The sequence below is a fragment of the Mobula birostris genome, chromosome 20 (assembly GCF_030028105.1).
Source record: "Mobula birostris isolate sMobBir1 chromosome 20, sMobBir1.hap1, whole genome shotgun sequence".
Taxonomy (NCBI): domain Eukaryota; kingdom Metazoa; phylum Chordata; class Chondrichthyes; order Myliobatiformes; family Myliobatidae; genus Mobula; species Mobula birostris.
Window position 1 is genome coordinate 19,014,823 of NC_092389.1, and position 27,727 is coordinate 19,042,549.

The window sequence follows — 27,727 nt, forward strand, 5'->3', positions numbered from 1 at the left end:
ACCTGTCTAGATGACTCTGACAGCAGCGCTAGGTCTGGCCTAAGCCTGGTTGAGCAGATGTGCTCTGGGAATCTGAGTTTTTTCTCAAGGTTGACTCTCAAAAAAACTGTACATGTACAAAACATTCAATTTCCCTTTCATAAACCCATATTCCAAATAAACATGCTTTCACAATAACAGTCCATAACTAACTTCACAGTTCTAAAGGTTCAGTCTTTCGTGTGGCACTTCGTTTCTTTCAGGATTGCGCCTCTAGACCTGTGGGGTGCTATCAGTTTTGGCAGGTGTCTTGTCAACGATAATGTTCTCATCACACCTCCGGGCCTGTGGAAAGGCCTCAGGTTTGGTAGGTATCTTGTCTAAGACAACATTCTCGGTTTCTGGTGTCTTGGAGACAATACTCACTCAGCATAGTAAGCACTTTACCAAGGTTCTGGAGATGCTCTTCATCATTTTTGTCAGGCATGATAATGTAATGTCATCAAGGTGATGTTGTGTTCCTGGGATATCTTGGAGCACTTGGTCCATTGCTCTTTGCCGAATTGCTGGAGCTGATGAAACACCAAAGATGAGACAATTATACTGGAACAGTCCCTTGTGAGTGTTGATTGTGAGGAACTTCCTGCTTGACTCCTCAATCTCCATTTGCAGATAGGCTTGGGTCATCAATTTTTGAAAACCCCTCCCCTTCTGCCAAAGATGCAAAAATGTCTTCTATTCGTGGCAGGGGATATACATGCACAATACACAGCACCAGGTTGATGTTCACCTTGAAATCCCCACATATGCGAATGGCTCCAGCCTTCCCTTTCTTGATCACCGGGACCATTCATGTCCAAAAAGTTCCGGCCCTCCACTTCTTCAATGCATAAAGCTCTAACTACTGTGTTTGGCCTCAATACATCACTTTCACTTTGTTTGCTTTGGGAGACACTTTTTTGCCTGTATAAGACTTTAGTATCACTGAGGTCTTCTCTAGTGGTATCTGAGAAAAAAGTCTGTAGTAGTCAGCCTCTGGAATTATAGACAAAGCTGACACGATATCCAGCTCCATTTTCAGTTTTACACTAGACACATCTATTGTGATCATATTATATTGCGATCTGCTTCAGTAATATTATGGAGTTCTAGGCATGACAGTCCACCTTTATCAGACTCTATGTTGTCTGATTCTGCTTTACATTCAGTCACTTTATGTATTTGCATAGTTCTGTGTTTAAGACTTTTCACTCGGTTGAGCTTTTGTCTGCCTTGCACACTCTCTCTATGTGACCTTGTCTGCACACTTTCTGCAAACTTTTTCTTTGAACCAACAGTCATTTGTATCATAGGAGGATTTGTCATATTGATAACATTTTTGGCTTTTTGGACCATTCAAGGACATTTTGTTCATTTTCCTTTTAACCTCCTTTTCTGTACTTCTGCTGCATTCTTTGCTGCAGTCTCTAACGATATTGCAATGGTCAATGCCTGTTCTAAGGTTAGGTCTCTTTTGACCAGTAGCCTCATTTGAGTGCTTTGACTATGCATGCCACATATAAGCCTGTTCCTTAATGCATCACAAAGTTCATCTCTAAAAACAGTACTGGGAAAGTTTGCACTTTGCACAGTTCTGCAATGTATTCAGAAAGGCTTTCATATTTTGACTGTTTCCTTTTGTAACATCCAAATTTCTCAGTTAATACCATCGGTTCAGGGCTCAAGTGATCTTGTAAAATTGTAACAATTTCACCAAACTCAAGACGATACGGAGGAACAGCAACATCACCATGAAGTACAGGATCAGACTCCTGTGTGCATTGGTATTCTCTATCTTCCTGTACACACATGAGACATGGACCCTCACAGCAGAGCTACAGAGGAAGATACAGGCATTGGAAATGAGATGCTATCGCAACATCTTGAGACCACTCACTTGGACCACATCACAAACGAACAGGTCTGCAAGACCATCCAGCACCACATTGGCCCCCATGAAGACCTTCTCACAACGGTGAAGAAAAGAAAGCTGAGATGGTATGGCCACGTAACAAGATCCAGTGGCCTTGCAAAGACCATTCTACAAGGAACTGTGGAGGGGAAAAGAAGAAGAAGAGGGAGACAGAGGAAAAGATGGATGGACAACATTAAAGAATGGACTGGGAGAACATTTGCGGTGACCCAGGCTCTGGCACACAACCGCGGCAGATGGAACAGACTGGTGCAAAGCTTATCATGATGACGCCCCGACGACTCCACCAGGAGCTTAGGGCGCAAGGCAAGGCAACAATTTTATCGAACGTCTTGCTTGCTGGCTTTTCAGCGGTTACTAAGTTATGTAAGAGATTGTGCGTTCTTGGGTCCATTAAGCTAAGTGTAGGGGCTTTCTTTTACTCCTCCACAGTTCAATCCTCTCAATATACAACTCCCAGCCTTCATTAGCACTATCAAATTCCTCAACTTTCCTGACTGAAGCTATCACCACGTTATTTTCACTCTAAATTCAGCGCGTCTTTCACCGTTACTGTGCACTGTACTCACGCCTTTGTTAGCAGCTGTGAAGGCCTTCTCCGTACTGGTTAACTCCCGCTGTTTCATCCCGTAACTATCGATGCAGTTGGTGATATTTTCTAACATTCAGGTTCATACTTGTCGCCAAGTTGTTGTGTCTGTGCACAACTACATATCAATTAAATAAAAGTACTCATGCGGGAGATGGTCTTAATTGGTGTATCCAGGGAGAGAGAGAAAACAATGAGCATGCGTAGACAACAGCACATACGCAGACAACAGATCAATATGTAGTGCTGGGGGTGGGGGGTGATCATTGCTCTAATAGGAATAGATCCATACATTACAACTTGGCCCGAAACATCAATTGTTTATTTATTTCCATAGATGCTGCCTGATCTGCTGAGTTTCTCCAGCATTATGTTTATGTTGCGTCCCACTCTGCTCCCACCCTTTGCCTCAAAGTTTGACAAAATGGTACCTCACCACCATGGTGCAGGATCTGCTATATTTGTCTCCTACAATTCATGTATAAAATAGGAATTTCTTGTGTGGAATATCTGTTGAATATCACGCGGCTCTGAATCTTTGGGTTTTGTGTTAGGTGATGAAGAAATGTTGGACTAGCCCTGGAGATGCCGAAGAGACGAGACATCCTCGCAATTGTGTTGATTGTTTTACCATGGACGCTGCTTATTACCGTCTGGCACCAGAACACTGTTTCACCACTGCTGACACTGCGAAAAGGTAAGTAATGATCTGACCAAAATGGATAGAGCGATCTTAAAATGACACTTGAAAGAACTATAAATGGAGATTTTCATACAGACCTGCAAATATCTTAGATCTTAGATGCTGAAAAATCGAAGTCCAGATATTTGGTAAAGAAATCAATTAATGCCTTGTACACATTTCACTATCCACTATTCTAAATAAGACTTGTTTAAAAATAGCAGATATGTCTAAACATGGGCATAGCGACCTGCATGATCGGCACCACATTCCCAAGCATCCATTCACTCTACCGTCAACACACAGTACCTTTATGCACTGCAGTAGCTCAACAAGCCCTCTGACAGCACTTTCCAAGCCTACAACCTCGTCCAGCCAGAAGGATGAGGGCAGCAAAAGTACGGGAACACCAATGTAGAGTCGTGGACACAGTTCAGCACATCACGGAAACCAGCCTCCCCTCCGTGGACCTCTAGCAAACCTTCTCGCTGCCTTGGTAAAGTAGCCAGCTTCATCAAAGACCCCTCCCACCTTGGTCATTCTCTCTACTCAAGCAGCCCATTCGTCCCTCCCTACTTGTCTCCAGCCAGTCCTTATCCCCGCAAGTGGCCAAAATGCTACAACTTCCCATTCACCTCCTCCCTCACCTCCATTCAGGGCCCAAAACAATCCTTCCAGGTGAGGCAACACTTCTCCTGTGAATCTGCTGGGGTCGTCTACTGTATCTGGTGCTCCCGATTTGGCCTCCTCTATATTGGTGGGACCCGTCGTAATATTGGGGGACGGCTTTGTTGAGGACATCTGCTCCATCTACCAAAATTGTATCTTCCCAGTGCCCCAAATTTTAATTCCCACTCCCATTCCGTTCCAACATGTCAGTCCGTGGCCTCCTCTTGTGCCATGATGAGACCACCCTCAGGGTGGAGGAGCAACACCATCTGGGTAGCCTTGAACCTGATGGTACAAATATTGATTTCTCCTTCTGGTAAAAAAAAATTCCCTCCCCTTCCCCCTTCTCCTAGTTCTCACTCTGACCTCTTCTTCCCTGCCTGTCACCTCCTCTGGATCCCCTCCTCCTTTCCTTCCTCCTATGATCCACTCTCCTCTCCGATCAGAATCCTTCCTCTCCAGCCCTTCACCTTTCCTACCCACCTGGCTTCACCTATCACCTTCCAGCTCTCCTCCTTCCCCTCCCCCCAACTTCTTTATTCTGTTGTCTGCCCCCTTCCCTTTCAGTCCTGAAGAATGGTCTCAGCTTGAAATGCCGACTATTTATTCATTTCCATGGATGCTGCCTGACCTGCTGAGTTCCTCCAGTATTTTGTGTGTTATGCAGAAGATACAAAAGCCTGTAAACAAGTACCATCATGTTTAAGATCTTCTGCCCTGCTGTTAAAAGGCTGATTGGTTCCCTAGTATGATAAAATGGACACTTGTCCTCATAATCTACCTTGTTATGACCTTGCACCTTATTATCTACCTACTTTGTACTTTCTTTATAGCTGTTACACCTTATTCTGCATCCTTGTACTACCTCAGTGAACTGATGTAATGAATTGATATGTATGAACAGTTGTAATTTTGAATCAGGGTCAAGGGACTGGCAAGTGAGATAGAAAACACTGACTGCAAATAAGTATTTACTCACAAAAACAGTAATAATTGAATCAAACATTCATGTTCCCCTAGTTACAGAAACAAGTAGGCATCTGTTAGTCTCATGAGACCATGGATTTGCACCTTGGAAGGTTTCCAGGGCACAGGCCTGAGCAAGGTTGTATGGAAGACCAGCAGTTGCCCATGCTGCAAGTCTACCTTCTCCACGCCACCAATGTTGTCCAAGGGAAGGGCATTAGGACCCATGCAGCTTGGCACCGGTGTCGTCGCAGAGCAATGTGTGGTTAAGTGCCTTGCTCAAGGACACACAAGCTGCCTCAGCCAAGGCTCGAACTAGCGACCTTCAGATCATTAGATGAACGCCTTAACCACTTGGCCACGCGCCAACACACAGAAACTACAAAGCTGAATATTCAAAAGACATACTTATTTGAAAGCGTGCGCAGAAGATACCTTCCCAATGGTCAGGTGCACCACTTCCCTTAAACAAAGGAAGAGCGAAAGAACCTCCCACATGTGCTATTTTATATACCCAGAATATTTAAAACTGGACACCAGGCAGCTAACCAATGGGAAGAGCAGCTGCAGTTTCTGAACTAGCCATTCACAACAAAGCCACTTTTGACAATCAGCATAAACCACACCCCCCACAGTACAACAGTATACCAAACAAGCTTTACATGTATCCTGATATATCTGACAATAGTAAACCAATTTACCAACTTACATTTCCCAGATATGGACCCTTCTATCACCAGATCAATATCTGACTGCAATCTACTTTATCAACTAAGAATGTTCCAGTTCTCAAAATCATTGACAAAAATAGTGAAGAAAATCAGCACTAATTACAATCCTTGAGGGATCCCACTACCCCACTAGTGACTGAAATCACTACTGCTGCTTATAGATTATGAGAGACCTCTATAGATTCCTAGCCGCCTTGAATCAGAATCAGGTTTATTATCACTGGCATGTGACGTGAAATTTGTTATCTTAGCAGCAGCAGTTCAATGCAATACATAATCTAGCAGAGAGAGAGAAAAAATTAATAATAATAAATAAAATAAAGCATAATAAATAAACAAGTAAATCAATTACATATAATGAATAGATTTTAAAAAGATGTGCAAAACCAGAAATACTGTATATTTAAAAAAAAGTGAGGTAGTGTCCAAAGCTTCAATGTCCATTTAGGAATCGGATAGCAGAAGGGAAGAAGCTGTTCCTGAATCGCTGAGTGTGATTTATGAGTCTTTCATAATGAAAACTTAGCTTTAACAAGGTACATAGGACCAAGAATTTGTTGCAATGAATTTAGAGAAACAATAAATGGCTACTTAATTCCATGGGTGCAGGTTACTCAGTATTACAGGGCCCAAATATCTGCACAATATCAGCAGGTTATCTTTTGTTTAATCCCTACCTCTGTGGTTCTGTTAGTTCACAATGTGCTTCTACATTACACATGGACACTTATCCACTGAATTAACTATATTTAATACTTCAGTAAACTGTTGATCCCTCCAGCATGGAGTATATGAAAATAATGCTGAGGTACATACTAGGATGCGTTGGGACACATCGTTAGTGATGTAACCTAGGGTGATCGGATGTTTCAGGTCTTTCAACATCAGACACCCTCACACAGGTGACCAGCCAGAGTTGATCAGGCCCCGGCTTGTGTCCCAGCAGCATTGATCCACAGGGTCACACCTCTTGATCCATAGCCTCTGGAGGCTCGTTCAGCAGCCTCTCTGATGATCCTAATGGCTCTTCTGTTTGCAGCCTCTGTAATTCCAAGGAGAGAGTAGGTTCTGCAGCCAGCAAAACCTCTACACCCCACCTCTCTAGGCTCACATCGTGCCCTCTCACCCCTGTCTTTGGCACTGCTCTACCAGCTCCTGGTATTAGACTTCCTTATACTCAAATTCCTTTCCAATCCAGTCTTCCCAGGGCACTGTCAGTTCTACCATGACCACCTGCTTTGTGGTTTCTGACAGAATGACCATGTCAGGCCTCAGTGATGATGATGAAGTGATGAAGTCAGGGAACTTTAGTTGCTTGCCGAGGCCAACTTTCAGCTGCCAGTCAGGTGATGTGACTACCAAGCCTGCTGGTGATCTTTCTTTCTTTTTAAATCTTTTTATTAATTTTTCCAAAGTTATAAACAAAATAACAGTGTTGATACAAAGAGATTGGAATAATCTTATTGTTAATAAACATATACAGAATTCAGATAACACAGCTATAATAGACTTCCAAACTCATGATGTAATTAATCATAGAGAAAAAAGAAATAAAAAGAAAAAAAAAGAACCTCCCCCCCAAAAAAACAAGAGAAGAACTAAACACTAAACCCAAAAAATCAAACGGAACAAAACAATGTTAGACCAATATCTTAAATCGAACACATTCAGTAATGTCATCAACTCCACTCCCCTATTCATATACTTTAAGTTAATAAGAAGGATTCGGAAAGGTCAAATTATATCATATGAAAATGTTGAACCTGTTGGTGATCTGGGCTGAGGCTGTGGTTGTCCTCCAGCTTTGACAAAGGCTATGGGCTTTCTGGGTTGGCGGAGGTGCCTATTATTGTTAAGGCCAAGGAGGCATTTTGTCCCACTGCCTTCGGCACCTGGTCATGGTGCCAGCAGTAGCAGCCTTCTCCCAGAGCTTTTAGATGGCAGCTGGGGATGTGCTTCAGTGTCCCTCAGCCGGGCAGAGAAGACATGATTGTGTCTCGCCTTTGTCCAAAGCAAAAAGATTCACTGGACTAGGCATGATGTCGTTGTTGTTCTCTCCATCTCCCTCCTTCTCCCTCTCCTCCTCTCCCTCTCCCCCTCTCCCTCTCTCCCCCTCTCCCTCCTCCCTCTCCCCCTCCTTCTCCCTCTCCCTCTCCATCCCTCTCTCTCCCCTCCCCCTCTCGCCCCCCTCCCTCCTCCTCTCTCCCCATCTTGCCCTCTGCTCTCTTCCTCTCCCACTCTCTCCCCTGTCTTCTCTCAATTTATTATCAGAGGAAAAGTTGAAAATCACAACAAAAAGCAAAATCTGGCAATAAAATAACTCTGAAATCAAACAGGAATATTGAAAATACTCTGTACAGCAAGGCCGAAAGAGAGCTTGGAATTTAATTTTACTAACATATAACTACTTTTTATTTTGCAATTAAACAGCAATATTGATAATGTTTTAGATTTAACCAAATTAATTGTGCTTCAGTCAGTGTTCTTAGATAATCAAATTTATAGTAATCACATTTGTCTAATTTTTAAGTATGTGTATTCCTAATGCTCAAGTTTACAATGATAATACTCAGTATATTATCCTCATTATTTATTCTTGAGGGTTAATTTTTGAATGAGTCTTTCAACCGATAAAATCAAAACTTTGCTAAGATATTCAATGCTGGACCTATTCAACAGTCACATTCTCCCATTCTCCATTCTGAGAATTCTCATTCTATAAAGTCCCATTAGCACTCAACTTTTATTAAGATGAATAAAGGAACTCATATCTGCCTGGAACAGTCTAAGTCAGGCATGAATCACTGGAAGCTCCAAGCTGCATGTTAAAGATGGATAACATAATTGCCTGGGAGTACTGGATAATGAGAGTTGACAACTAGTGTTGGTGATGGGAAGATGCTATATTTTTGGCTATATTTTTTGCTATATTTTTTGGACATACTGTACAGTATGTAATATGAACAAATGCTTTATGATTTTTGTAGCATTAAAGCAAATGGGATACTCCATAAATTAACATACTTTAAACATGTTTGTGCTTTTAGAAACAAATAATAATCCTTCGCCAGTGAAATCGGGCTCTCACGCCAGCACTAGGTGGCACATTTTCAGCTTATCCATCTTATCCATGGTCTTTGATCAAAGGCTAAAACACTTGGTCCTATAAGTGTCTTTAATAATGCTCTGTAATTAATCCCTGTGAGCTACATGCAGCCCGAGGTAATGTCCTCCAACTTTTTTGATCCCCTCCTTTTTTTGGGTAGTTCTCAATCTCCAGTCAAGTCCTTGCCTGCAAAGTGAAACAGATAGAAGTGAGCTTGGTGCAAAATGGTTATGATGAATCCACACACTTGGCCAAATATAGATTTCAACACTTTGGACTGTGAATGCATTGAACGTGTCATTGAATGTCACCTTGGCTCAGCTCCTAACTTCCTTCATTTTGGGTCACATAATTATGTCTTCTGCCCTGTGCCCACATTGAGTACCTCATCTGAAATGACATGGTATCATAGAATTGACTGCATTCTGCAATGGCAGGAGCACCACCTTTGATGTGTTATTAACACAACTGTCCCATCTAATTGTCTGACTGTATATGGATTTTAAAATGAAAAGTGCAGATTTTCTCAGTGTATCTGGTGACAATACTAAATCAAAAGGCATTAGTCTTTCCTTTGTGTACAATAGTAATTTCTATGGGTAACTGTCTTCCAATAATAATTAATTGGATGATGTACAGTGATAAATTTGGCTTGTTAAATACTATATAAATCCAGTTGTAGTCAATGTTGTGATATCATCTTGCATAGTGGCATACCTCAGATTTAAGATGCAATGAAGCAGCAGAGTGCCATCTAGTGCCAGAGTGAGAGCCCAATTTCCCTGGCAAAGGAATTAGATACCTGGACAAATATCATTTTCTGCAAATGTAGGCAAACAAAACTATGTTGGTGAACTTAGAAACATAGAAACATAGAAAATAGGTGCAGGAGTAGGCCATTCGGCCCTTCGAGCCTGCACCGCCATTTATTATGATCATGGCTGATCATCCAACTCAGAACCCCGCCCCAGCCTTCCCTCCATACCCCCTGATCCCCGTATCCACAAGGGCCATATCAAACTCCCTCTTAAATATAGCCAATGAACTGGCCTCAACTGTTTCCTGTGGCAGAGAATTCCACAGATTCACCACTCTCTGTGTGAAGAAGTTTTTCCTCATCTCAGTCCTAAAAGGCTTCCCCTTTATCCTCAAACTGTGACCCCTCGTTCTGGACTTCCCCAACATCGGGAACAATCTTCCTGCATCTAGCCTGTCCAATCTCTTTAGGATTTTATACGTTTCAATCAGATCCCCCCTCAATCTTCTAAATTCCAATGAGTACAAGCCTAGTTCATCCAGTCTTTCTTCATATGAAAGTCCTGCCATCCCAGGAATCAATCTGGTGAACCTTCTTTGTACTCCCTCTATGGCAAGGATGTCTTTCCTCAGATTAGGGGACCAAAACTGCACACAATACTCCAGGTGTGGTCTCACCAAGGCCTTGTACAACTGCAGTAGTACCTCCCTGCTCCTGTACTCGAATCCTCTCGCTATAAATGCCAGCATACCATTCGCCTTTTTCACCGCCTGCTGTACCTGCATGCCCACTTTCAATGACTGGTGTATAATGACACCCAGGTCTCGTTGCACCTCCCCTCTTCCTAATCGGCCACCATTCAGATAATAATCTGTTTTCCTACTTTTGCCACCAAAGTGGATAACTTCACACTTATCCACATTAAGTTGCATCTGCCATGAATTTGCCCACTCACCCAACCTATCCAAGTCACCCTGCATCCTCTTAGCATCCTCCTCACAGCTAACACTGCCGCCCAGCTTCGTGTCATCTGCAAACTTGGAGATGCTGCATTTAATTCCCTCATCCAAGTCATTAATATATATTGTAAACAACTGGGGTCCCAGCACTGAGCCTTGCGGTACCCCACTAGTCACTGCCTGCCATTCTGAAAAGGTCCCGTTTATTCCCACTCTTTGCTTCCTGTCTGCTAACCAATTCTCTATCCACATCAATACCTTACCCCAAATACCGTGTGCTTTAAGTTTGCACACTAATCTCCTGTGTAGGACCTTGTCAAAAGCCTTTTGAAAATCCAAATATACCACATCTACTGGTTCTCCCCTATCCACTCTATTAGTTACATCCTTAAAAAATTCTTTTGAGATTCGTCCGACATGATTTTCCTTTCACAAATCCATGCTGACTTTGTCCGATGATTTCATCGCTTTCCAAATGTGCTGTTATCACATCTTTGATAACTGACTCCAGCAGTTTCCCCACCACTGACGTTAGGCTAACCGGTCTATAATTCCCCGGTTTCTCTCTCCCTCCTTTTTTAAAAAGTGGAGTTACATTAGCCACCCTCCAATCCTCAGGAACTAGTCCAGAATCTAACGAGTTTTGAAAAATTATCACTAATGCATCCACTATTTCTTGGGCCACTTCCTTAAGCACCCTGGGATGCAGACCATCTGGCCCTGGGGATTTATCTGCCTTCAATCCCTTCAATTTACCTAACACCACTTCCCTACTAACATGTATTTCGCTCAGTTCCTCCATCTCACTGGACCCTCTGTCCCCTACTATTTCTGGAAGATTATTTATGTCCTCCTTAGTGAAGACAGAACCAAAGTAATTATTCAATTGGTCTGCCATGTCCTTGCTCCCCATAATCAATTCACCTGTTTCTGTCTGTAGGGGACCTACATTTGTCTTTACCAGTCTTTTCCTTTTTACATATCTATAAAAGCTTTTACAGTCAGTTTTTATGTTCCCTGCCAGTTTTCTCTCATAATCTTTTTTCCCCTTCCTAATTAAGCCCTTTGTCCTCCTCTGCTGAACTCTGAATTTCTCCCAGTCCTCAGGTGAGCCACTTTTTCTGGCTAATTTGTATGCTTCTTCTTTGGAATTGATACTATCCCTAATTTCCCTTGTCAGCCACGGGTGCACTACCTTCCTTGATTTATTCTTTTGCCAAACTGGGATGAACAATTGTTGTAGTTCATCCATGCAACCTTTAAATGCTTGCCATTGCATATCCACTGTCAATCCTTTAAGTGTCATTTGCCAGTTATCTTAGCGAATTCACGACTCATACCTTCAAAGTTACCCCTCTTTAACTTAATGTCATTTTTCTTTCAGACGATGGGAGTGAGGTTGCCAACCGTCGAGATTTTGGTCAGTCATCAGACTCCAAGGAATATTGCCCATCAGATAAGGATATTGTGGAGGTGATCAGGACAGAGTATGTTTACACTCGACCTCCTCCATGGTCAGACATCCTCCCCACGATTCATGTCATCACTCCAACTTACAGTAGACCTGTACAGAAGGCAGAACTGACGCGAGTTGCTAACACCCTGCTTCACGTGCCCAGCCTCCACTGGATAGTTGTGGAGGATTCACAGAGAAGAACCACACTGGTGACCCGACTCCTCAAGGAGACAGGCCTTAACTACACACACTTGAATGTAGAGACACCGCGCAGTTACAAGCTGAGAGGGGACATTCGGGATCCTCGATTTCCACGTGGCACCATGCAGAGAAACCTGGCACTGAGGTGGTTACGGGAAATGTTCAATTTGAACAACACCCAGCAAGGAATCGTATATTTTGCTGATGACGACAATACGTACAGTTTAGAGTTGTTTGAGGAGGTAAGTTGTATCAAAAAAGGTGACAACAATTAGAACAGGTAATAATTTGTGGCCTGAACTTGGATTGTTATACTTGTTCATCATTAAAGTTGAGGATTTCTTGTAGTGTGAGAATATCGATGATGTTACTAATGAACCTAGGATATCATGTTTGCTCTTGATATTCCTTCAGCATTTAGCTGGTAGATGTATGTCCCAATGACCAATCTTTATGTTGTTGGATTATAGAAGGATCTTAATATTGGTTAAAAGCTTCATTGATTGGGAGTTATCTTCTTGATATTTAGTAGATAATTTAATCATGTATTCCCATAAATAGTAGATTCTGAGAAAGCTGTCATCTTTCATCAAGACTGCTCACTGAATAATGGACTCAAATTGAAAGTCAGAAATGGTGCCAATCAGAAATACTGTCTGAATCTTCGAGTTACAGCCTGCAACACTGTGCTCCTATTCTCTTCAATAACCCAAAAAGTTTGCATTTGGAATCTCAGATTATTTGCCTCATTTCTCAGTTCCAAACATTAACTCTACAAAAAAAGCATATGGCTTTTGTGTAAATGGGCTATTTATCCCCCCGAGAAGCATTCTCCTCTGCATACACTCTTGGCCTGGGGTGGAAGAGGAAACTTTTCTACAAACAATGGTGATAGGATACCTACTGAATTGAAAAACATTTCTCAGCATTAGATATGTTTCTGTAATGTCTGTACTCACTACCCTTAGATATTGAAGTTGATCCAAAAATTGTGTAAATTGATAACAAAGAGACAAATAAAAGATTCTGCTCAGAGAGATGGGCTATAAATGTTGAGAAATGTGAACAATATAAATGTGACCAGAGAACAGTAAAAGTGCATAGTGTGAATTAATGTCTTCAAAAATTCTGCAAATCTTGAGGGAGCATGAAACAATTATCAATAAGCTAGACTGGATACTCTGTATTTCTGCAAGACATTTTATTGTTTGTTAGAACTAGTTATATCAATATTGTACAGAGCAATTGTAATATTATTTGCAGTTTTGTCTCCTCAAACTCCTGGAGATTTAAAAGTTTGAAGTAAACTTATTATCAAAGTCCATATATGCTACCATATACTACCCTGAGATTCATTTTCTTGCAGACATTCACAGTAGATACAAAGAAACACAATAGAATCAATGAAAAACCACACACGATCCACAACCAAATAATCAATGTGCGAAAGACAACAAACTGCAAATACAAAAAAAAATAACAATAATAAATAAATAAGCAATTAATATCAAGAACATGAGTTATAGTCCTTAAGAGTGAGTCCATAGATTCTGGAATCAGTTCAGTGTTGGGGTGAGTGAAGTTATCACTCTGGTTCAAGAGCCTTATGGTTGAGGGGTAATAACTCTTCCTGAACCTGGTGTTGTGGGACTTGAGACTCCTGTACCTCTTTCCTGGTGGCAGCAGCAAGAAGGGAGTATAGCCTGGATGGTGGGGATCCTTGATGATGGATGCTGTTTTCTTGCGATAGTGCTCCTTGTAAATGTGTTCAATGGTGGGGAGGGCTTTGCCTGTGGATGGACTGGGCTGTATTCTCTACTTTTAGCAGGTTTTCCTGTTCAAGGGCATTGTCCTTAAGGGCTGGGAACTTGTATTTAAAAAAATCAATTTACCAACCCTTAAGAGGGAGCATAATGTAGTCTTCAAAATGGTGACGCATGTGAGTTAATCATGGCCATGAACAATGAGCCGTGAACCAGACGGCACAGGAATAATATTCAGATCTTTTTGAATTAAAATTAGTTTTACCCCATTCCCTACACCACAACTCCACCTACCACCTGATAATGGGAGAGACTTTCATCAAAGCCAGCTAATGATTGTTGCTGAGAAAGATACGTTAATGCCATTAGATATACTTGCTTTTTCATTAGTAGAGGAGGGACGGTAGGCTTCCTTGGTTAACTATTGGAAACTATGTATTATAATAATTATATGGTTGGTGAATAGAACACGTTTGCCAAAAAAAAACTCTTTTCAGTCTAGGATCTCATGTCCTTGTAAAACACTTGACATTTTATGGTTTTGCTATAATTAGGAAAGTATCTCTTTACTATATTAGAAACAAATGAATGAAACAGAATGAGGAGTGATGTATGAAGTTAAACAGAATGAGTTACAAAAATTAATTTTAATTGTGTATCTTGGATGATTTAGATTATAATGAACCTGTCCATTTGAGAATACGACACATTATGTGCTCAGGATGTATTTTGTCAACATTTCTCTATTTAAATGTTTAGTTACAAGTACTGTAACCTCAAATGCTCGCATGCTTTGCTCCCTTCAGTATGTTTTATTTATTGTGGAATATTAACAAACTAATTTTGTAGCCTGGGGAAAAGTACACACTCAGGACAACACGGTCACCCGGTTACACTAAAGTTCCACCTCAAAGTGGAATGTATAATTTGGTGTCAGGAGCTGAAGGAAGTTCTTTTGTTTTATCTGATAACATGGCATAAAGGTTAAGGAATTGTAATGTTCTATCAGGTTCGCAGGTCTGGCAAGGGAGACAGGAAAAGCACTGACTTCAAATAGGTATATTAATAATTTATTTACAAACAGTAAAAATTCAACCAAACATTCATGTTCCCCAAGTTACAGACAATACAAAGCTGAATACTCAACAAACACACATACATTCAATAAACATACTTAGTTAAAAGTGCGCACGAAGCATACCTTCCCAACGGCCTTGTCTTAAACAATGGAAGAAGAGAGAAAGCCTCTTCCATGTGCTATTTTATATACCCAGGATATTGAAACTGGACACCAGGCATCTATCCAGTGGGAAAAGCAGCTGCAGCTTCTAAGCTAACCAATCACAACGGAAGTGACTTTCGACAATCAGAACAAGGCACGCCCCCACAGCACAGGAAGACAGCCGTTGCTTATCTGTATAGAGTGCTACAAAACAAAATTTCTCACTGAGCTACTTAGTCAATCAAAGAGGCTGTAGGGGGTATCTGAAGAAGTGGAGTGGTTCAAGGACAGAAATACAAGGGATTTGGTTCAGCACAGCTGAAGGATCTACCACTATTGGTGGGGCAGTTATTGGGGGGGGGTGTAGAGTTCACTGTAAGTGTGCAAAGATCTCAAGGAGTATAATATTACAAAGACAGGTGAAGCTATTGAAAATTTTGAAGGCAAAAGGGAAAATTTAAAATGAGGGCATTGACTGTTAAATTATGGAGAACAGTAGGTCATCTGAAAGTAGGATTGTGCATGTTACATAAAATCAGGATGAGATATTAAACAGGTCATTCAAGAAGGACATTTGAGGGTGACACTTACAGGACATTTGATAATGCTAAATCAATATTCAGTTCCCATTCCTATTAGCCATAAGAAGACAGCAATCACCTGAGAGACTAGCTTTTATGGTGGGAAGAGTCCCACCGTGGGTACACAAATGGATTTCCAAGACTTTATCCACCATCAGTAAATGGACAAATAACATCCCACAAATCAGAATGGGGGGCATCCTGTAACAGTGCTTAAAAAAAGCAGTATTACCATTGGCATTGGCCTGCTGTTGTGTTGTTCTTTTGTGTGATCGGATTCTTCAGTTTGTGTGACGCTACAGAGAAATCCTTGGTGAGTTGTTGCAGGGCATCTTGTTGATACTTCTTCCTGCTGCTGAAATGCAGTTATTCTAGTTTTGCACTCTACAGATGGTAGAAAGAATGGAGGCAATCAGTAGATAGTTCACTCACTCCAGAACACCTAAAATCTGACCTGTTCTTTTAGTACAAGCACAGAGTAATGTTGGAGTTAACATTGCCCTACATCACACCATTATGTCCCTCCAACACCCTCTTCCCATTTGCTTTATCTGCTTGATTTTCTCTGTTAATATCTATGAACTTATTAACTTTTTTATATCATATACACTCAGCAGCCACTTTACTAGGTATATCCGCACACCTATTCGTTAATGCAAATATCTAATCAGCCAATCATGTGGCAGCAACTCAATGCATAAAAGCATGCAGACATGGTCAAAAGGTTCAGCTGTTGTTCAAACCAAACATCAGCATGGGAAAGAAATGTGATCTAAGTGACTGACTGTTGAATGATTGTCGTTGCCAAATGCGGTGGTTTGAGTATTTCAGAAACTGCTGATCTCCTGAGATTTTCATGCACAACAGTCTCTAGAGTTTACAGAGAATGGTGCAAAAAATATAAAACATCTGGTGAATGCCGGTTCTGTGGGCAAAAATGCCTTGTTAATAAGAAAGGTCAGAGGAGAATGGCCAGACTGGTGCAGCTGACAGGAACTCAAATCACCACACATTACAACAGTGGTGTGCAGAAGAGCATATCTAAACATACAGTATGTTGAACTTTGAAGTGGATGGGCTACGACAGCAGAAGACCACAAACATACACTCAGTGGCCATTTTATTAGCTACAGGAGGTTCATAACGAAGTGACCAGTGAGTATATACTGCCTTATGGCAAAGAAATCCATCAGGACTCTGCTGCTCACAGAGCTATCCCATTCCTTCAAGAGTTTCCCTGTGACATATTCTCCCCATGTTCCACTTAACAGCCTCCCCAATCCCATGACACATATACCAGTTTACAGTGGCTAATTCACAGGACATCCAGGGCAATTGATAATTAGTTTATTATTGTCACGTGTACCAAGATGCTGATGAAAAACTTTGTTTTGTATGCCATCCATGCAGATCATTTCAAAACCTAAGTACACCAAGATAGTGCAAGGAAAAAGGTAACACAGAAATAGTGTCACAGTTACAGGGAAAACACACAAACTCCGTATGGATGGGACTGGAGGTCAGGATGAACTTGGATCACTGTAGTTGTGTGGCAGCAGCTCTATCAATACCATCCACGGTCTTCCTCCTGCAAACCTTACATATACAAGCCTGACATAACCAAATCACTATTATTATTAATCTTTCTCATCATCACTTCTCTTTCTTTTGACCTTTATAATATTCTCCTCTTTGCCTCTGATACTCTTCCAGGTTTCTCTGTTAAATTTTCCCGTAACAGCTTTGTGCAGCATCCACCAAAGGTCATGATGCAAAATGCTCCGCATTCCAACCTAAATCCTGCATTTTGCCGTACAATGCTTCATAAATTCAATCTTATCACTCCACTTCATAATTGCAATCTTTGTCAGCTAATTCTTGATTCAGATGGTCATGTTTTGGTCCATTGCAAGCAACTTTTAAATGTCCCAGAATTATGATGACTCCAAGCAGTGTCTTAGCTCATTGGAAAGTTCAGAGTCAGCAATGTTACCCCAGGGCAAATTTTTTCCAAGTTGACTTTCAGTCTTACATGGCCCATTATGCCTCAACATGAAAAACAATGTTCAGCCCATTACAATAGTAACAGTATGTAATATAGCTGACATAAATCACAATGCTTGATAGCCCACAGTGACAGCATAATGATAAATATGATAATGAGACAGTGACAGATGAAACATATTTCCACCATTTGTCTTTCACAAGCTGTGCATTTAACTTTGCATCTCTGACAGTTATCATGCTCCTTCAAGCATTATTCCAGCCTAGTTATTATTTGGTGATTGATGACAACCAAACAGATAGAAAGTTATAAGGAATTCTAAGCAACTACAAGTTGGAGACCCTTTGGCCAGAAGATTGTTCAATCTTGGAAAATGTATAGCAGGAGACCATTCAGCCCATTGTGTTCTTGCCTGTAGTGAATGAGCTCTCCAGCCTAACCTCACCATTGAGCCCCTGACCTATAGCTTCAAGTACACATCCTTGTGTCGTTTAATTGGGATGATATTTTTTAACCATTCTTTCAGAATCCCAGCACAATAAAACCTACAGAAAATCTTTATCTCTTCTTGAGTGTTTGACAAAGTGATGCAGCAGAAAATGTTGTTGCCTCACAGTGCGAGTGACCTTTGTTCCTTTAGTTGCCTATCATGGTAGAACTTGCAAGCAAATGTAAAAACTCGAGGGGAATGATGAGGATGTAGGAAAGCAAGGAGAATAATGAATGTTAGATTAGGACAGGAGTTCCCAACCTAGGGTTCATCGACCCCACAGTTAATGGTAGGGGTCCATGACATAAAAAAGGTTGGGAACGCCTGTGTTACATTAATGTACAATTAATGGTAAGTACAGACTGAGCAGGATGAAGGACCTGTCTCTGTATTGTATCTTTATATGACACCATGACATTAAAGTCATCAGTCATCTGCTGCTTGAATGGGCTGCTGGATCCAGAAATAAATAGACTTCCCCAATGATTCACGTGCACAAAAGGGAAGAAAGAAGGGGGGAGCCTCACAACAAAAGTGGCTTGAGGATGGGTGGGGGGATTTGAAGGGCACTGAAGAGTGAGGAACATGAATCCAAACTGCCAAATGCTTTCCAGAGATCTGATCTGAGCACCAACACTGGCAGAGACAGAGGCTCCATAAAGAGGTATTCAGAAGGATCTGCCACTTGCTGAAGGCAGCCAAACACCAACTGCCCATGATCTTCATTTTATTTTGCCTCTCGTTCCTCCTGGAAAGGAGCTGCAATCCATATGCAGCAGTGCATTGCCAGTGGCAGATCTGTGTGATGTAATAGACCACAGCATATGGACTGCACTGTCAGCTGAGCCCAACACATGGTACTTTATTCAAGAAGAAGAAAAGAAGCGTCCCATTCCTGGACATTCTACTACGATGGAAACTGGAGCCTTGGACATGGTGTCTATTGGAAACCCACTCACATGGACTTGTACCTCAACAGTAACAGCCACCATTATGCCCCCCAACGTAGAGCAGTTCTTTCTACTTTGATTAATCATGCAAACACTATTTCGGACCCGGAGAGTCTCACTAAGGAAATAAAACGATTACCCACGACGATTCTACAGAATGGCTACCAGGTGAAGGAAATCAATCAGACCCTCAAATGGGCTGATAGAAAAACCAGGAAACCTGCTGCTACCGTCTGTCTTCTCTGTATTTCAACAGTTTCTGGAAGGATCACCAGGATCCTAAAGTAATACCAGGTTAATACCATCCACATATCCGTAAGGAAGCTCAAGTCACAGCTTATGCGGGTCAAAGATAACCTGGGACTCAGGTTGGTTGGCACTTACAGGATTCCCTGTGAATGCAGAGCAGCATATATCAACCAGGCGGGGCATACGGTACAAACCCACATCAAGGAGCACAGGAGGTATATCCATTTGGGTTAGCTGGAGAAATCAGTGGTTGCAGAACATTGCATTCGCAATGGTCATAGGATTGACTTTGACAGCACAAAACTACTGTGCCGCATCAATGGCTTTTGGACTACCTGATGAAAGAAGCCATTGAAATAAAACTAGAGGAAAAGAATTTTAACAAAGACGAAGGTCTCATTCTAAGTAAGAACTGGAATTCGATTGTAAACAAGGTGGGTCAGCGGAAACCTGATTGGATGCAGACTACCCAATCAGGAGGGACGGACGATGGGGGTATATACACACCACCGGACTAGACATGCCCAAGCATCATCCCTGATGACGATGGCAGAGTTTGTCATCGAAACGTTGATTATAGTCGATACCTTTACCCGGCTGGAAGCCCAAGAAGAGTTTGTTCAACATATACGCTGGGAAAGCACTAGATCCTTTTTAAGAAATAAGCTTCCCTCATCCTCCACATTTTCCATGCAATTGAAGCATCTACTTCACAACAATTCACACATTTGAAGCTCAATTCGAACTGTTTATACATCCAGTCAAGATTAAAACCATGCAGTCTCCAACCGGTTACCTCTGACCAGTCTCTACACATCTCACTGCTGCTAGGAGTGCTCCTTTTAGACCTACAGCCAGCTTTCAGTTGGCTCCAATGCAAAATGAGGAAGGCTGTGAGTCCTTTAAGCAACTCTTGCATTCTAGTCGCCTTGGACTGAATCTTCACAGCATAAGCAGCAATAGTTGAGAATGGTTGGCTGACTGTCCATCCCAAGGGTTCCGATCAAGGGTCGGTGAATGTTGCCACCCTGAAGGACACCCTAGGCACCCTTGTTGGACAGCACATTGCTCGAGGGCCACAGGCTTTCTTCAGAGTTTCAGTATCTGCAACCATAAGGGCATCAATTAGAGCTTCGGGGCCAGAAGCCAGAGCCGCGAATACAACATCAGTTTGGATGGTGTCTGCCACACTGCACAATGGCTTCCAGTGTGGCACAGTGACACCGTGAGTCCAGGTCTGACCCTGAACATGGTTTATTGCCGACCTAACAGTGCTGAACTGAAGCCGGCCACCAATGTCACACAGAAGACAGCAGTCTCTAAGCTCTGCAATAAACCTTGTTGTCCCTGTCCTCCCAGACACTTGGCAGAGCCTCTCAGGCTCTCTCTCCGGCAGGTCCCACTGAAGCCCTCATCTAATTCCTCCACAATGTTAATATGTGGCTCACTCTTCAATGATCCACACTGTCATTACCCCTCTGGGTCATGTTCCCAATAACTCGTACTGCTCAAATTCTGCTTCTGAAGTATCCTCCAAGTGTGCAGCATGCCTGTATCTGAGCTGAAGGCTATGAGCATCAGATCATGTGATGGGGTATTATCCTGCTTTCCCGTCCTAGAGCTTAGGGTCAAGCCAGGTGGGACAGAAAGTTCATAGACAAAAGCATGGGTTCACAATGTGGAGAGGTGACAAAATGAGATGCATACTTACAACATGGATGAAGTGGGTCAGAAGAAGGTGAACTAATGTAACACACACACAATATGCTGGAGGAACTCAGCAGACCATGTAGCATCTATGGAAGGGAACAAACAGTTAACATTTCGGGCTGAGATCTTTCATCAGGACTCAGAGAAACATCATATCACAGACACAATTCAATCACGCCACCAACAGAAAGTGAAATGAGGCAAAGTCATATTGTTTTAGTGTTGTTAACTGTTGTTAACTCTTGTAATGATCAGTGACTCCCACTGCTGAGAAAGACAGTTCCAATGACATAAAGAATGCCTATAAGTTTACATAGTCCAAAACCTATTGAGGACTTGCATAGCTTGGGTCAGGAGCTTGGCAACAATACCTCAAAAGATGCATAGAGAGGAAAAACAGCTTAATATATGTGGAGGAATATTAACTTACCAGTAATAGGATTCTATATAATTGTTAAAGAATGCGCACAATTGGTGTTTGCACTGAGTGCTGATGTGTAAGTGTCCATATTATTAGTTTAGTATATGAATGTTCGTGGGTGGATGGATGAGTGAATGTGTACGTATGTGCTGAAATACATGTACTTTTATGTTGAGAATGGAGACTTATCAATCACTAGACCTGTATTCCACCAATACTGAGTTAATTCAAGTGGTGTGATCCTGATGGATCCATGTGAAAGACCGGCTCTCTGTGAATTCGACCAAAATGCAGTGCACTCGCATGCAACCGGTTTGTAAGTCAGTCACTTTAGAACTTAAAGAGGACTTGATCTTTCCATAGAAAATGCTGACACATAAGAATTAGGGGAGTAACAAAAGAATAAAATTTTAAATAGTGAAAATGAATCAAAAGTACATTCTTGTAAAAAATCAATTTTCTTACTATATTCTTTTTCAGATTTCTATATAGGTCTAGACCAAGATAACTTAACACTATGAATTTCAATAAAATGAAACTATTGATCTGCTGAATGGGGAAAATGTTCCTGGTGTAATTCTCTTACACAAGAGATAAACAGATATTAAAGCACAATACAGCAATTGCTTTGTGCAGCAATATTTAACTAGTGAGTGTTTAGCAGCTGGAGGGATCTCAAATGGTTGCTGATTCTGTCACCCGAATTGTTCACCTCATTTTGATGTAGTCTTCTTCATTGGGGAAGTCAGTCTATGGGACTTCCACTGTTCGGTAAAACAGATGCCATGTATCTGTTCAATAACTGGCCTGAGAATAATTGATTACACTGAATGGCCAGACTAGCTCCAAACACAAGAGTATCAGTGCACAGCCTTTGGTCCAAGTCCTCAATACATATTGATTAAACAGTCACGTCAAATTTGAAGCATAAAATCCTTGTGAAATATGTAAAGAAATAACTATTTCCTTTTCTTTACTTTCAGATGCGCACTACAAGGAAAGTCTCAGTCTGGCCTGTTGCCTTTGTAGGCGGACTCCGCTATGAATCTCCAAAAGTAAATGCAGCAGGAAAGGTTTATGGATGGAAAACAGTGTTTGACCCGCACAGACCCTTTGCCATAGATATGGCAGGGTTTGCAATAAATCTCCGATTAATTCTGCAGAGACCTCAAGCTTACTTTAAGCTGCGTGGAGTCAAGGGAGGTTATCAAGAAAGTAGTCTCCTTCGAGAGTTGGTGACACTCAATGACCTGGAACCTAAAGCAGCCAATTGCACTAAGGTAGCTCTTTTTGTATAAATCCCGATCTTGGTAACAAAAGGAGCACTATACGATGCAACATTCACATCCATGAGGTATTACTATACGGCGAAATGCTTTCTTCTTGAGTTGTTTTGTAGATAAACACAGCAGTTTGTAGCAAGTCCTGCAGAGAAAGATGCAATGAATAAGTAGTTAAATTTGAAACTATAAGTGTTGGCACAGGAGTAAATTTTAGTCACACCACTGGGAGTGTTATGTTTTGTAACTCCAAAACATTAAACTAATTAAAAGAAAGATACAGCACCAGGAATATGAGTCTAACTTTGTTTTTACTTTAAGCAAAGTGCACATTTATGATGTGGTGGGGTAATGATGTATGGTGTTTACGTACTTTTACATATAACCCGCAATGCATTATGTAAACAATAATGCTGAACCAAACAATATATTTACAATATTACTGAAATATTACATACACAACAGGGAGAATTTTCTGTCATTCTCGGCTGGAGTCATGGGATTTTCATACCCACTATAGAGAAAAGACTCAACATTTGATCAGGGTGAATATAGGGATGAATTTCCATTTTGACCAGTCACCAACCCAGATACAAAATGTGCCAAAATTGTGTTTGTTTTAAAAAGTACTTGTATTCCTCCAAACACCGAGTTTCCAATCAGATTCATTGACCCATCACTAAATCTGCCATGAGCTATCACAGGTTAGAGCACTTTAGATCACAGTATCTTTTTCTTTTAACCGTTGCTTTGCAATATTAAAAAGTAACAACTACGCATTTGGCTTAAAAGCACATTTCAAACAAGAAATATGTTTTGGGTCAGAATAGCTCATGTACTGTCTGTGAGAAAGTTAACTTGAACTGACTAAAATAACTTTGAAAACTGCACAAAGTAAAGCCAGATAGAATCAATCATTTGTGTAGTCTATTTCCTAGTAAATTGAAACATTGCTCATTTAAAGGTGTTTAAATGTGTTCATTAATATCCATGCAACAGAAATAATTCAGTTAAATTTTAGAGCCTCCACAAGGACATGAAAGAAGCAGCTTCAGAAACGAGGTAATGATGAATTTTATTAGAGAGAGTGACCAGCACCAACTTTTATTATAAAGTCTTTTAAACAAATGCTGAAGACTTCGGGAATCTCAGATGGCACCAACTTCCAAATCATTTGCATTGGTTTGTGTGAGATTCTTAGGAAATCTGAAGTCTAGGTGAGTCCTTTAAATAACAGTGCAGCTTTCAGAATTGCAGCGAGATCAGGCAGAATAATGTTCACATGGACTAGATGGGATAAGGGGCCTGTTTCTATGCTATTAGCTAAGGTTATAAACCAGAGTTTCAATCTATGTTTTTATAAAGAATAGGTATAACAACCAAGTGACATTTTCTCCTTCTCTCAGAAAGCACTAGAGTTCAGCCCACATGCTTGTAGAAAATGTACTGTTAATGCGTGTAATAATGAGGGTATGTTCTCATGATTGCTCTATAAGTTATCGAGTGTGTAATCATTTGATAGCGATTAATGTACCTCTGGTACCTCATATCAATTTTAATCGTATTAGAATATTTCCCATGTGATTGTATCTAATAAATCTTTCATACAAATTTGTTAATCTCATACAATGCTGCAAAGTCAATACACTCAAGTAATTTAAAGAAATTTTAATGTCTCTGTTAATAAACTTTACCTCACACGTAGCCTCTGAATACAGAAAATAAATAAATTTGCTATATATAAAATGTAGAAAAGAACCAGTTTCCATTTTTGAACCCCCTTTTTCTGCTTTTCCCAAGTTAGCGAACCCTTCACAAGGCAAACATGCGAAGGTTTTTTCTTTCATATATTCACTGTGTTTCGAGGTAATGATTAGTCATAGAGTTGTCTGTTATTTTCTCCATTAGTTATCAAGTTACCCGCACAAACTTAAGGAAAATGTGTAAACACTAGATTTTGGCAGCATTAAATGAGGGAGGGGATCTTGAAATAACAGTGTCCAGTGCCAGAAGCCCTTGTATAAATTAAAATGGTAATTTTTTTATATGATGTAGAAATCTATAGCTTGAGAAGGTAGTGAGAAAATCAAGAGGGCTGCTATCAAGCACTCTATAATTTGGCATAACAATCCCAAAGCATTTTGCAAGATGCAAGTTAAAGGGCAAGAAAGAAAACTATAATTTCAAAATTACAATTGAAAATTGTTTTTATTTTTCAGTAAAATCACTATGTCAATGATCAATCACTACATTCTTATTCTGAATCCGAAGGGAATGAATGCTGGTAAACACTGCATGGGTTTACCTTTCTCCCTCTCATTGTATTTATTAAAAACCTTTAATACTGCAAAAAGATTTCTGTCAAGATAGGCTTAGTTATTTATAATTTAAGTTCGATGTTCAAATGTATTATCGAAGTATGTTTTTTTAAACTGCTCGTTATGCCACTGGTGTTCCATCACTCCATCTCTCTCTGTCCATATCATCTCCATTGCTGTTTCACTGACTGATTAAAAGAAAAAATTGAATCACTCAGGGTTGTTAGGATTGAGGTGAACCGCTGAACCTGGAGGATCGGCAGACCACTATTAGTTTGACCTTTACCCTTTGACCTGTTTGGCATGGGTGACCCTACCAAGAGCTACAGCACAAGGCTCTGAGTCAAGCCAATATTGCACCCTGGGTCAAAGCCTCCAACCCCTCTTGAAAGATCAAAGTACGCATACCATAAATAACCTTGAGATTCATCATCTTGCAGACATCCACAAAACAAAGAAACACAATAGAATCCATGAAAAAAACACAACAATGACTGTCAAACAACCAATGTGCAAAAGAGGACAAATCATGCAAATAGTAAAAAATAGTAAGCACATAATACATAGATGTGGTACGTGGCCAAGTGGTTAAGGCATTCGACTAGCGACCTGAAGGTCGTAAGTTCGAGCCCCAGCCGAGGCAGCGTGTTATGTCCTTGAGCAAGGCACTTAACCGCACAGTGCTTTGCGACGACACCGGTGCCAAGCTGTATCGGCCCTTGCCCTTCCCTTGGACAACATTGGTGTCATGGAGAGGGGAGACTTGCAGCATGGGCAACTGCCGGTCTTCCATACAACCTTGGCCAGGCCTGCGCCCTGGAGAGTGAGGACTTTCCAGGTGCAGATCCATGGTCTCGCAAGACTAACGGATACCTTAATTAATACATAGAACATGAGCTGCAGAGCCCAGAGCAGCCAAGTCAGTTCAGCACTGAGGTGAGTGAAGCCAGTCCAGGCTTACTAAGTTACTTAATTAGTAACTTACTAAGGATACAATGGACTACATACTGTTTAAATGTTATAGAACATAGAATAGTACAGCACAGTACAGGCCCTTCGGCCCACAATGTTGCACTGACCCTTAAACCGTGCCTCCCATATAACCCCCCACCTTAAGTTCCTCCAAATAAATGTTATTTGGATTTACTTATGTGCAGCCACAATACTTACAATAGCCTGATATTAATAAGGAACAGAGTCTAACTGTGAAGGGCAAACTCCTAAGGTGCGAACAAAGATAGGCATTGGTATGAATATATGATAGATATGAAGATAGGAGAGTTTCCATTAAGTTTCCATTGAGTTCAAAAGTCAAGAGGTTATGTTGCAACTTTATAAATCTGTTAGGCCACATCTGGAGTATTGCATACAGATCTGGTCACCCCAGTATAAGAAGGACGATGAGGCTTTGGAGAGGGTTCAAGAGAGATTTATTAGGATGCTGCCTGGTTTAGATGGCATGTGCAAACTTGGTTTGTTTTCTTTGGAGTGGCAGAGACTGACAGGAGATCTGATGGAGGTTTATTAGATTATGAGAGGCAGAGATAGAGTAGACTGGGAGTATCTTTTTCCCAGCGTAGAAATGTCTACTACCCAGAGGGCATGCATTGCAAATGAGGAGAGAGTAGGTTCAAAGGAGATGTGAGAGGTTAAGTTTTTTTACGCACAGAGGTGGATGCCTGGAATGTGCTGCCTCGTACGGTGGTAGAGGCAAACACATTAGAGGCTTTTCACAGAAGTTTAGCTAGCACATGAATGTGAGGAAGATAGATGGATATGGACATTGTGTAGGTAGGAAGAAATAATTTTTCGGGTTTTTTTGATTTACTTTTTAGCTGGTTCGGCACAACATTGTGGAACAAAGGGTCTATTCCTGTGCTGTACTGTTCTATACTCTGTGTTAATAGACTTTCTTTCACCCTATTTCAATTCACTGGGCAATGTTTCTGAGCTTGTGTAGAGTGCTTCTCAGTACTGAAGAGAAGAAATTTTAAAATATTATACAGAGTGAGCAGAAGAAGAAAAATGTGGGCAACATATCAACACTGAGGTAGTTATCAATAAAAAGCTGCTGAAAAGGGGCTGAATCATTCTGTCACTTGTGCCATCAAGTTTGGACTGTGCATGAACTAAGGTGGGGAGACTTCCTTTGCATGAAAATGCAGTGTAGCAATTAGATAAAGTGAATGACCTGTACTGTCCATCTTAAAAAGCAGCCCTTTACATTTCAACAAAATATACTTCAGAGGTTAGAGTTTCAAAATACAAACGTTTGTACATTAGAGAGCAGCCTCCACTTGTGGAAAAGCCCCAAAAATAATTAATAAACTAAAATAAAAGTATCCATGTCTTTGTATTCTCAATATGATAGAACTTGTCTAAATTGCCTGGACCTGTGGTATTTGATTGGATATATAATAAACATATTAGCTATTCCTATTGTGTAAAGTAGAAAGCGACTGAGCCAAATCTCCATCTGTTTTGTATTAATTGATCTCTGCCAATTGGCTCCAATGGTTTAGATATTAGAAAGTTGGCTAGAGTTTCTACTTACATCATTGTATAACGACAATTGATGAAGAAGCTCATTTGGGAAGGTTTACGTCTGGCAGTGATGTTTACTGCAGGTTAAGATCCACAAATGAAGAATGATGTCTTGGCATGAGTATCC

The 27,727-nt window shown here is 41.0% G+C and overlaps 1 protein-coding gene and 1 long non-coding RNA gene across 2 annotated transcripts in view; one reads left to right on the plus strand and one right to left on the minus strand.

Moving 5' to 3' along the window:
- The window catches only part of LOC140185089 (galactosylgalactosylxylosylprotein 3-beta-glucuronosyltransferase 1-like), a 212,040-nt gene that overhangs the window by 156,276 nt on the left and 28,037 nt on the right, over positions 1-27,727 (plus strand). The window contains exons 3-5 of the mRNA XM_072238346.1: positions 3,095-3,237; positions 11,795-12,309; positions 22,442-22,738. Coding sequence (XP_072094447.1) covers positions 3,126-3,237; positions 11,795-12,309; positions 22,442-22,738 — 924 coding nt within the window. The 5' untranslated portion in view covers positions 3,095-3,125. The remainder of the gene's footprint in view (positions 1-3,094; positions 3,238-11,794; positions 12,310-22,441; positions 22,739-27,727) is intronic.
- LOC140185090 (uncharacterized) lies at positions 14,930-22,949 on the minus strand. The gene is made up of 3 exons (XR_011882494.1): positions 22,637-22,949; positions 21,039-21,123; positions 14,930-16,017 (listed from the first exon to the last, which is right to left on the minus strand). It is a non-coding gene; the product is annotated as an uncharacterized lncRNA (long non-coding RNA).